This window comes from Ursus arctos, unplaced genomic scaffold, assembly GCF_023065955.2.
Source record: "Ursus arctos isolate Adak ecotype North America unplaced genomic scaffold, UrsArc2.0 scaffold_9, whole genome shotgun sequence".
Classification (NCBI taxonomy): Eukaryota; Metazoa; Chordata; class Mammalia; order Carnivora; family Ursidae; genus Ursus; species Ursus arctos.
The window spans coordinates 60616056-60628144 of record NW_026623111.1 but is presented as its reverse complement, the minus strand read 5'-3'; the positions used below and the strand labels follow the sequence as shown (position 1 = coordinate 60628144).

The window sequence follows — 12089 nt, the reverse complement described above, 5'->3', positions numbered from 1 at the left end:
GGGCATCTACCCTTCCAGCAAACACTAACCAGATGCACATGGGATGGAGCCAAAAGCCCTTTAAAACTCCAGTGTAATGAGAGACATCAGAGATCCTTCCCCTCTCATTTCTGAGGGAGTCACTTCCTCCCCCCACTTGCCAAAACGTCTCTGGAAAGGCCTACCACTGTTGCCCACTTCTGGCTATGTCACAAATGGTGCCAGGATTTACACCAGTCTTTTTACCTTATAGTGCTCCAGAAAGTTCTGTGAAAAAATCTAGCATATAATTCAAGTCCTTCTCCGTCTCATTTCTCCCATTAAATTACTATGTAAGATAGTTAAACAGAAAGCTGTGACCTGAGTCCCACCTTTCCCTCTTCCCTGACTCATCTCCATAGTTCCCTCTAGGATAAACCTTTTTTGGAAACCTCATAACAGGGTATCTTGTCTCCTAGCAGATGTTAAACCACAGGAACACACAGACTGTGCCTTCTGGATTTTGGTAATCCTTGAAGGGCCCAGGACGGTGATTTGTACCCATATTTTATTGAATGGTGGTAGTCAATGTTTATTCTTTTAAAATCAAATGCATCTATGACTCATCTAAAGCATAGGCTAACAACAACCAAAAATCCTTTTAAAGGAGCCCAAATGCCAAGGATGTTCTGAAGTAAGGGACCTACTTTTGTTCTTTCTCAATGCTATTTTTACTAATTAAGAATTTTAAAGATTCCTGTAGTATCAAATGTGTGCTTAGTAAGTACTTCATGCCTAGTAAGTACTACTGTTTTCCTCTTTTATTTTTCTGCTCATTCCTTTCTTCAAATACAAGATATTTGCCTCTCTATTAAGCAAAACCCACAGATTGGGATTAGCGTTCAATTACCGGGACTGAACTTCAAGACTCTGCTCTTTGGGTAGTAATCCACCCCGGACTGGGCAGACCCATCCCGCGTGCTGCAGCGAATCTTGGATGTCCTGTTCTGATCCCCCCGGCGGATCACCTTGATGTTCAGGAGGGCTACAGCGTCTGGCCCCGAGGGTTCCCGGACTTGGTATGCAGCTTCTTCAAACTCAATGGTAGGGGCTAAGGAAACAGGATTAGAAAAACAAGGGTGAGCTAGAAAAGCACAAAGATTCCCACTCCCCGGAAAACACCTTATAAAGACAGGAGGGACTTTTCCACATTAGTAAGCAATACAAAGGAAAAATGGCTCGCAGTCATAAAAATCAATCTGTTTTTAACCCCTCAGCGAAGCTTTGGAAAAGGCACTTATTTATGATTCTTCGGGAGCTGTTTCTCACAGGTTTCTTATTAAAAACAATAGTAGGGGAAATATTTTTAAGCATTTTGAAATGCATGATGTCCACATTTCCATCTGGGCATTACAGCTCACAAAATGATTTTAAATTCACACACTTTATCAAGGGACTGAGACAGAGTAAGCCCTTGATAAATACTTATTGACCAATTGCATGAATCAACTCTTTTTCATTTATGAGATATGAATTTCTGAGCTTTAAAATTTATCTCATTTATATACTACCTAAACTTTCCAAGTCCATCTCCCGTCTCTGATCTCCTGGGTCCTTCTTCCCAGAGCCCTCACGTCTCCCGTCCATATATTTTCCTAACTTCTCACAGGTTATTTAGTTAAAAATGAGTAGTTTTAATGAAGAACACAAGACTTCCTAACACAATCTGGTTTGAGGTACTATTCACTTTGCTATGAAGTGATTAATATGTTGGTTTTTACAAAAATTTCAAATTGTGCCTTCTTCTCCATTATATTCTCATAGGGAAAGGTGAGGTGGTAGTGGTGGATAGATTGAGGAAAAAAATGGAAAAATTGAGAGCGATTACAAATTTTATACCATTTCTAATATGCTATGATATTTTGTGGAAATTTCTAGAGTCTCTGTTCATTTCCCTCTTTCCCTCTCAGAAAATAAATTCTTCCTAATTGTAGAAGATAAGCTTCCTTGGACTTTGTAGTTTTTAATGAATGCTCTTTGGAACTTTGGAGAGCCACTTATTACCTCTCTGAACCTCAATCATTGGGTTTCTGTGTGACCAGGAGAGGTACAGTTTAGGATCTGAACCTTTTGAGTCCTTGGGTAAAGGACTGATTCAGCTTCAAGGCTGGCTTTTCTTATTTTACCCAATGTCCAAGTTAGTGCCCGATTTTATGTCAGAAACTCCGAGAGTCTCAGTAACTCTCACATAGATTCTAGAATCTGATAAAATAAGGGTTAAAACCAGTTTTGCTGCTTACAGCTATGTAACGGCATAAATTATATAAATTTGCTGAGGCTCAATTTTTCACCAATAATATGGGGATTATAACACCTGCCTCAAGGGGTTAGTGTCAGGATTAAATGAGATAAGATAATATAATATGCTTAGCGTGGTTCTCGGTCTACAGTAACATAAAAACAGCGATTACTATTTGTAATATTATCCATTCACTCATTAAAATATCTATTTGAATAAAAGAAGTGTGTCCCAATTTGAAACAGATTTGGTTTTGTTTTCCCTAGTGCCTGGGTCATTCTTTGCTGACACCTGACTAAAGAATTTAAGATTTGGGAGGTTAATAGGCCAAATCAATTAGAAGAAAACTGAGAAATTAGACTTTTCTGGGAAGGTGGCAGTGTTTAAATTAGTTCATTGGATTCAACTGATTCTGATTGTATTTCCAATCTGGCTCCTGAAGTGCAGCGACTTTCATAGGTTTTATTCTCTCTCCTCCCTAGCGTCTCTGTCCTAGCTTGTAACCACACTCATTCCTTATCTCTTGGCAATACGGCAGGAATAATGAGATTAAGCACATCTATAAACGTACTGGAACTCTGTACAGGATCATCACTTGCTGCCAACGGTTTATATAAATAGTCTGAGATTGTTATCAGCAGGCACTTTTATAGCATTTTCATTTTAAAAAACACCTATAATTACATTATTAGTAAAACATCAGTTCATGTTTTATCAACCAAAGAGTAAAGACAGTATCTTCTGTTACCATCTTCATCATTGGATATGGTGATGGTGGCCATGTTATTCTTCCCAATTCTGGCTCCACTCCAGTGGTTTCCAAGAGGATGGCCGAGGTAGACCCTGAATTGCTCCTCAGGCTCAAACATGGAGTCATCATGGATAGAGACAGTGCAGTTCTTCATCTAGAGCCGGTGTCATAAAATAGATTAAAATTTGCACTGAAAAATCAGTAACTTTCTTGCTTTTCTTAGAAAATGATTTTTCTGCTTTGCAGCATCAAAGAGTCAACACAAATTCAAAAGGATCCAAACCATTTCATTTGTAAAATAGAATGTTTAAATCTAACAGTTCATGCCTGACGGGGACATACCTATGTGCAGAGCCTTGTATTAGAACATTCCAAACCACTCGGAATGATTGGTCATGGATTATGAAAAACAAGATCAATGAAACAACCCACTCCAACGCACCCGTAAGAAATTTGTGCACGTTCCCTGATCAGACCAATGCATACGTACACATTATGAAAGGTAAATTTCTGATGATGGGGGTTAACAGATGGATGGGGCTTCCTAGAGACACCTAAACAATGGTCCATTCCCTTGGTAAAAACTGAAGAGTTTTAGAAGGAACTCAGAAAGGCTCCTTGTTAGGCTGAAGATACCTTTCAATGTTGCAGAACTCTCAAATATGCCGCCAGATGGTGTCTCATCTGAACACTGCTGAGTTCTGGAAGTCTGAGAACACAAGTCTAAATCCCTGTTTGACAGAAAGAAACCACGTGCTTCCTACACTGATTATTCTCTACTGAGGACTGTACTCTCAAAAAAACATAAAATAAGGCCAAAACATTTTAGATGACGCAGTAGCTTCAACAGTAGAGTCATGTCATGTGAAGTGGGATTATTTTTAGTTGAACCATTTTAAATCCACTCTACTACTGTATTGCAAAGGATCTGTGGGTATAGAGAAGTTCTACTCTCATACTTCTGGAGTCACACTAAATGGAAGGAGAACATCCTGGGAATGTTTATAGGTAGCTTGCTAACCAGGTTTTAAGCCCCTGAAGAACGTCCCTTTTTTTTTCTTGATAGAAAACATGAATTTAGTAGTGACTCTTTGGGATATCTTTTTAAAAAGGACATTCTAGTGAATGACAAGTTTCAAAGACAAACTGCTTAAAGCCAGAGAAAATGAAGATTCCAAAGTGTGCTTACGAAGAATGATAGGTTGTCATGTGGGTAACATATAGATGATTAGACTGTATTTTCTTTGTAATTTTATTAAATTATAAACTGTCTCTTGGATAAGCAGAGAATCCTCTTTTGAACTTAAGACAAATACAGACATGTAGACTCAAAGCTGAAGATTGTATCTGTAGTATTTGTGTATGTTTTTAAGCACATGTTTCAACCTGCCACCAGTAAAATTCCCATAAAACATATAACTAAGACAGGGCTTCTATGAGTCATGAATGCACAAAAGACCAAGAGTCTTGAAGAAGGAAGCTATCACTTTTTTTTTTTTTTTTTTTTGGTAGTAAAGATGAACAGAGGGAGAATCTGCAGTGACTTGGGATGGGTAAGATCTTCGAACGCTAAACTTCAAAAGGACTCATCATAGGGCAAACACCTGAGATGTTTGACTACACCAGAATTGAAACATCTGTTCAACTAAGAACATGTGATCAAAGGTAATAGATGAGTGACAGAATGGAAAAATGTGTTTACAATATCGAAAACGTCTACAACCGGCAGGGAATTAATATTTAGAATATACAAGAAAGACTGCAAATCAGTAAGAAAAAGACAGTAGTACAATAATAAGGAACAAAGGATGAAAATAATTAACTTACACAAGAGGAAACCCAATAAGCTAACAAGCATATACACTAGTAGTAATTGGAAATATGCAAATTAAAATGAGATATAACTTTATACATAGTAGATTAGCAAAAATTCAAAAGATGAGTAATGCTACATGTTGGAGAGGATATAGGGTTATAGCAACCTTTGTGCCACTGCTAGTGACTTTCTGGAAAGTGTTCTGACACTATATTTTCAAGTTAAGCACATACGTGGACTTTGGTCCAGCAGTTTTGCTGCCGAGTGTATATCCAAAGAAATTCCCACTCCGGTCTGTAAGTGGACACGTACGAGGACGTGCACGGCGGCACTAGTTGTGGTGGGAGAGTGTTAGGAGGTGACCGGGTGCTACCTCTGAGGTTCCTCACTGTCTACTACTAAGAGTGGATGGTTAAATGTGCTAACTACCCATCATGAAATATTATGCACTATCTCAGCAACAGACTAGATGTACACATGAATGAGGTGGACAAATATTAAAAAATATTACTGATTAAACAGTAAGAGTCTGGAGAAGATGTAACACACTAGTTTTATAAATTCAAATTTGCATACAAAACAACCAGCATTTTTAAAGAACAAATACAAATTAGGACATATACGTTAAACACAGCAGATTGATAAGTTCTGGGGTGGGGAATGAAATATGGCTGGAGAATAGGCATAAAACAAAACAAATTAAGAGAAGGGCCTTGAAATGACTAAGGGGACTATGTGTTTTGAACCAAGGGGGTACAAGTGACTCAATCAACTGAAACTGAAATTCAAAAATGGGGAAATGTGATTCTCATTCAGTATACATACACTAAAGTTGCAGGCTTTGATTTTAAAGTCGCCATACTTACTGACCTGCGTTTCTCAGGAGTTCCTGTGCCCACACGCATCACTTTCTATGTAATTGCTAAGCGGAGAACACTCTCCTGGCTTGAATCTGCCCTATGTCTGCCTATTTGGTCCTATCCTATTGGTTCTATACTAAAATGTATGCTGCCTTGAGACAGGGGCCCAGGTATTAGAGAATTGTCTGGTCCTCCTCTAGGTAACATTGGTGGAGTGTGTTCATCTCTAATGTAGTTACAAATTAAGAGAAGCCTCATTCATTTGATTCTGCTAAATTCCAGAAATGTTACATATCATCTAAATTCTCAGCTCAACCAATGATATATGTGTTTGGTTGTAAGTAGGATACAAAGAAGACAGCCACACGGGACAGATGATAGTATTACGAATAGTACCAATTAGTAAAAGAATTCCTAGGATGTTCAGAATTTGTCTAAATGAGTTCATTATGGACAAGTAAAGGCATCAAAGAAAAAGAGAATCTGATCTTTCAACCATCATGAATGCACTTACTTTCTCCCCTTTTAGAAACGTAATCCGTGAGGAGTCCGCATTTCTTCTCTCCTCAAAGTCCTCCATGACCTGAGCTGAATGGCCCTGGGTATAGCACCTCACTGACGACTCATAGCTCAGGTCTCCACTCCGAATGATGGGCACCTGCAGAACACCTTCCTTCTCGTTCACTAGGAGCAAATCCTTAGCAAACTGCATGCTGGGCACTGGGAGAGCAGAAGGAAAGATGGAGGCATTGTTAGTGGGAGACAGAGGGGAGGTGGCCGCAGCCCTCATCAGCCCTCAATAGCCAATTGGCAGGAAAGGTCTACTAAGGGCTGTCATCACAGGCTGGCAAGTCCAAGATGGTAAGCAGATTTCAAAGCATGGTTGCTCTCAAGACAAGGGAACCGCTTCCATTGTTGAGCGTGCTTCTAATGAAACAGAATAAATCAATTTTGCACCTGTTTCTCCCAGCTTCAGGGTGTGGTCCTCATCTCAAATGCAGATAAGTAACGCAAGCAAAAAAAAGGCCAGGTATAAGGAAAAATTTGATTGAGACTTGAATATGCAAAAAAAAAAAATTACTTTTTTTGGCTATAAAAAAGGAAAAGAGCAGTGTAAGCCTGATGATAAATGGCCACTCACATTAGTCCTGGGGCCAGGGAGACAGTAGGGAAAAGTGGGAATACCGGTAAAGAGGAAAGCGCAGGCCTTTTTAAAGAGGGTTACCCCTCAGCTCCAGTGTTTTGTTGGCAGATTATCTTATTTTCATAAGAAGCCAGAAATCTGGATTTTTATGTCATATCTGCTAAATTTTTATTTATTTTTATTTTTTTATTTTATTTTTTTTAAGATTTTATTTATTTATTTATTTATTTGATAGAGATAGAGACAGAGAGGGAACACAAGCAGGTGGAGTGGGAGAGGAAGAAGCAGGCTCATAGCAGAGGAGCCTGATGTGGGACTCGATCCCGGAACGCCGGGATCACGCCCTGAGCCGAAGGCAGATGCTTAACTGCTGTGCCACCCAGGCGCCCCTATATCTGCTAAATTTTTAAAAGGCAATTAGTTAAAACAGTAAAAAGAAATTCCATAGAGGCCAAACTATTTGGTCCAAACAAAAGACATCCACATGCTGAATTTGGCCAGTGGGCCCCCAGTCTGTGACTCCTGCTATAAAATCACTTTTTCTTTTATAGCTCACATGGTCTCATTTGACTTTAGGAAGGGACCATAGCCAAGTTGTGGTTAAAAACGTGGGCTTTGCAGTCAGCATGCCTGAATTTCCAACCCAACCCTGCTACTTATTAGCTGTATGATACAGGGTAAGTTACTTAGATTTTCTGAGCCTTGGGGTTTTATATTTATAAATTGGAAATATTACTATCCAACTCCTAGAGTTGTTGGAAGGAGAGAATTTAATCAAACAACGTATGCACGGTGCTCAATACAGTATCTGGCACATCACAGGCACTCATATTTTGGTAGGAATTATTACATTATGGCTTGTATTGCCCCCAACTCCAGGGTTCTTAATATGAAGAATCATTTTTTTCTCCTTACTTCCTATAGTGCCTACAATAATTCTCCGCATTAAGACGTGTCCTCTTCTGAGACCAACATCTTGTTGATTGCTGGTTCATTCTTTCTTTTTTTTTTTTTTTTTAATATTTATTTATTTATTGGAGAGAGAGAGAGAGTGTGAACAGGCAGTGGGGAGGGGGAGAGGGAGAGAGAGACTCAAGCAGACACCCCACTGAGCACAGAGCCTGACATGGGGCTCAATCCCATGACCCCGAGATCAGGACCCAAGCCAAAACCAAGAGGCAGACACTCAACTGACTGTGTCACCCAAGCACCATGTTGGTTATTTATTTCTTAATGAACAATACAAAGAGGTAGTCCCTCCAGTCACATGTCAAAGCCTCCTGTGGCAGAAGCTGACCCTAAAGCTGTAGTCCCCCATTTCCTTGCTGTGTCATGTGTATGCCCTGCCAAACCTGAAAGGAAGGAACCAAAAGGCCAGGACCCAAGCACTCTGCAAATCAATATGTAAAAAGCTCTATTTGCCTCCAACCTGCCCACTGCTCAGGACCGTGAGTATGAGCAAAAACAAAGCAAACTCATTATCTAAGCTAAACCTAAGAGTTACCACTTATTACCAAAGAAAAACCCAGCAGATACTTCTTAAAAGAACACCACACCTAGAGGATAATTAACAACTTTGGCATCAGGCCCCAAACATTTAGCCTTGAGGGTTCTGTCATCCAGTAAAATGGTATGTACTGTTAAAAGATGGGTGGCAGTGACATGACCTAGCATAGAAGGACAAGAAGGAAACTTGTTGGCAGGTAAAAACAACAAGCAAGGAAGCTTTTCTGCTCATGAAAAGATTATCTAAAGCTTTGGATTGATTTTTCTTGCTGGCCCGACGAGCACCAAGTCAGATGAGAGTTAAAAGTGAAAGTGGTAATGTTTGGGTTTTGTTGTGTATTAATCAACCCCAAATTCTTCTTGAGCTGTAAAAAACTCCTTTTTTTTCTCTCTCTCTCTTTAACAAGATAGTAAAGCTCACTCATTTCCCTATCTGGAAAAAAGAGGGAGAGAGAGAGAAAGAGAAGTAAGGGACGTGGGTGAACATGTCTCATGATTGCCTGCCATGCTAGGAATGGTCGCTGCCTCATGGGGCCCCTCGTTGGTGGGAGGACGAAGCAAGAGACAACGGAAAGATGATAAGGTGGGTTCAGTAATAGACTTGTGCATGGGGGTTTATGGCATACAAAGGAAAGGCCCAGCCCAAGTCAGCCAGTGTATTAAGGGCTTCCACACATGTCATTTCATGTCCTCCTCTCAATACCCCGACTACAATCCCCTCAGGAAGTAGAAGCACTGTTCTCAGTTCTGCCTGACTGTAGAGCTCCTTCTCCTTTCACACCGATGGGCTGCGTGCCATGAAATGGGGATCACTCATGGGGGTTCACAGGCTTGTGCTAGGTATCGTACATTCACTGTTAGCGCTCTTAGTGCATTCATCACACACAGCCCAGTTTGTAGTTATCTCCCTACTTATGTTCATTCTGTGTCCTGAAATAGATTGTGGGACTCTGCTCTTCACTCCATTGTAACCCGCACAGTGCTGGGCGCCAGACTTAGGCATGGAAAATGTTCACGAAATACTGTTAACCACTAACTTTCTCTGTAAGTGCAAATGCCACCCCCTGAAATTCAAGAGCCTCTTTATGGGCCACAGTTAGGTTGGAGATTTAGGAGAAATCCTGCCTCCAGTTCTCTCAGGTTAGAGCAGGTAGGACGTAGTGAACACCCAGGGATGTGATGAGATCATGGCTACAAGGCCTTTCCTGTCTTGCTCAGCATTCCTCAGGTCCATACCAAAGTCTCACTCCAGGTACCAGAGCATAAGAGGAAAATGCAAATAGGAAAATGTTCTGAGATGAATTACTTAGATGATTTAAGGGCCCGCGATCACCCTGTGGAAAAAGATGAAAGATCTAAAGTCACTTTGGAAGGCGGAAGGTTGACTTTATAAGGATACTAGGTCACGTGAAGCATCTAAAACTGCAATGTGAAAAGTCATCACGGTAGGGTATAAAACTAGAAGACTGGACATGGATAAAACAGACCTAGGTTGTAAGTCTGGTCCCATCGCCTCCTCTCCATGTGATCTTGGACAAATTATCCAACCTGTTTCACTAGTTGAAGAGCTTGTAAAGATTAGAGAGAAGGTGAGATCTTTCCACCTTACCATGCGCACATGGAAGAAACTCAACAAGAGTTAGCGATTACTAAGAAGAAGGCTAACCAATAGACACAACTGTTGAACACTACAATGGGTTACTGAAATAGGTTTGGGGATTTCTTTCTCTGGGATAAATTCTTGACTGAATATAGTTTGTTGTAGACTTCCTGAAAGATGAGAAATATTTTAACGTGTTCACTTTCTAAGTTTGTAACCCTAATGTTCACCAATAAAATGTGGAAAAAATCCAAATGGAACCTTTTCTGTTGATCTGGGGCAATGAGTTTTGTGTACATGACTGGAGTCCCACTGGCAAGTGTGATAAATGACTGATATGCCAGGAAGAAAAGAAATTAACATGGAATAAAATCTACTATGTGCCAGGTACCATGGTAGATATTTTCACATACTTTATCTAATTTAATCCTTACAATAACCTTGTAAGGTAGGTATTTTCATTATCTATGGATTAACAAAATGAGGCTCAGTAACCTTGTGTTGCTAGTCCAAGGCCAGAAAGTAAGGAAATGGTGGGGCTGGGATTTTATTTTAGGACTTCTGATTTTGCATTCCCTTTCCATGCCATCAGAAGGAAATTAACTACCTTTCATGCAAAAGAATAAAGAATAAAAAGAGTAACTGAGTTTCTTTCCTTCTTCTTTTCAGTGAATAAGGAAAAAATAAAAACATATCCCAGATTCTACAGCTGGATCAAATAGGACTATTTCGTGTAGTGCAAAGGGTATGGACAAGCCAAAGTCTCAGAACACAGGCTGGTCTCACTCTGTATGAGACTTCAGGTCTTTCCTCCCCTGATTCTAGTCTCCTTATCTATAGAATAGAAACAAGTATAAAACCATGAAATTATGAGATAATGTCTAGTGTATCATTTTGTAAACTCGGAGGTAATATATGATATGATATGATATGATATGATATGATATGATACGATATGATATAAAATAGTATAATTGTTAAAATCTTGTTTACAGTTAAAAAGTTAACTTTTTATGAATCACAAACCTAAGTGTAAAGCTTAAAACTAAAACTCCAGAAGAAAACACAGGAAAAAATCTTTGTAACCTTGAGTCAGGGAAAGATTTCTTAGATACAACATTAGAAGCACAATCCATAATAGAATTATCGATAAATGGAACTATTTCAAAATGAAAGACTACTGCCCTTTGAAAGAGATTGTTATAAGAACAAAAAACAAGCAATGGATTGGGAAAAAATATTTGCCAAACACGAATATTTGTCCAGATTTTATAACAATGCAATAATAGAGGGCAAAAAAAAACCAATTAAAAATTGGGGAAGTATTTGAATAATACTTTGCTAAAGAAGATATATAAATGGCAAGTAAGCACCTGAAGATCTCAGTGTCATCAGTCCTTAGAGAAATGACTTTCAAACCATGAGACATCACTATACGTCTGCCAGGATAACTAAAAACACCCCACAGAAAGTTGACAACGCCAAATGTTGGTGAGGATGTGGAACAGCCAGAATTCTCGTACACTGCTGGTGGTAATGCAAAACAGTTACAGCCACTTTGGAAAACAGCCTGGCAGTCTCGTAATGTTAAACAAACACTTACCATACAATCCAGCCACCCCACTCTGAAGTATTTACCCCAGAGAAATAAAAACCTATATTCACACAGAAAGCTATATGCAAATATTTATAGTCACTCCAGTCATAACTGCCAAACCTGGAAACAACTCAAATGTCATTCAACAGGTGAGTGGATGAACAAACTGCAGTACGTCTATATAATGGGAAACTACTCCTCAGTGAAGGAAATGAACTGCTCGTATATGTAACAACACGGATGGTTCTCAAGTGCAATCTTTTAGAGAAAGAAACTGGACACAAGTTGCTATATTACATGATTCCAATTATATGACATTGTAGAAATGGCAAAACTGTATGGGTAAAAACCCAGCAGCGGTTGCCAGGGCTAGAGATAGGGAAGAGGCTGACCACAAAGGGGCACAAGAGAATTCTGGAGGGTATTGAAACTGTTCCACATTTTGATTGTGGTGGTGGGCACACCACTGTATGCATCTGTCAAAACTCATAGAATTGTCCACTAAAGAGGGTGAATTTTAATTCACGTAAGTTAGATCTCAATAAACCTAGGTCTAAA

The 12089-nt window shown here is 39.5% G+C and overlaps 1 protein-coding gene across 2 annotated transcripts in view; it reads right to left on the bottom strand.

Moving 5' to 3' along the window:
• The window catches only part of FRAS1 (Fraser extracellular matrix complex subunit 1), a 407808-nt gene that overhangs the window by 38798 nt on the left and 356921 nt on the right, over positions 1-12089 (bottom strand). For both annotated transcript variants that reach the window (XM_048211952.2, XM_026509896.4), the window contains 3 exons: positions 6199-6404; positions 3006-3162; positions 869-1069 (listed from right to left, as the gene is read on the bottom strand). In XM_048211952.2, the coding sequence (XP_048067909.2) occupies positions 869-1069; positions 3006-3162; positions 6199-6404 (564 nt within the window). The remainder of the gene's footprint in view (positions 1-868; positions 1070-3005; positions 3163-6198; positions 6405-12089) is intronic.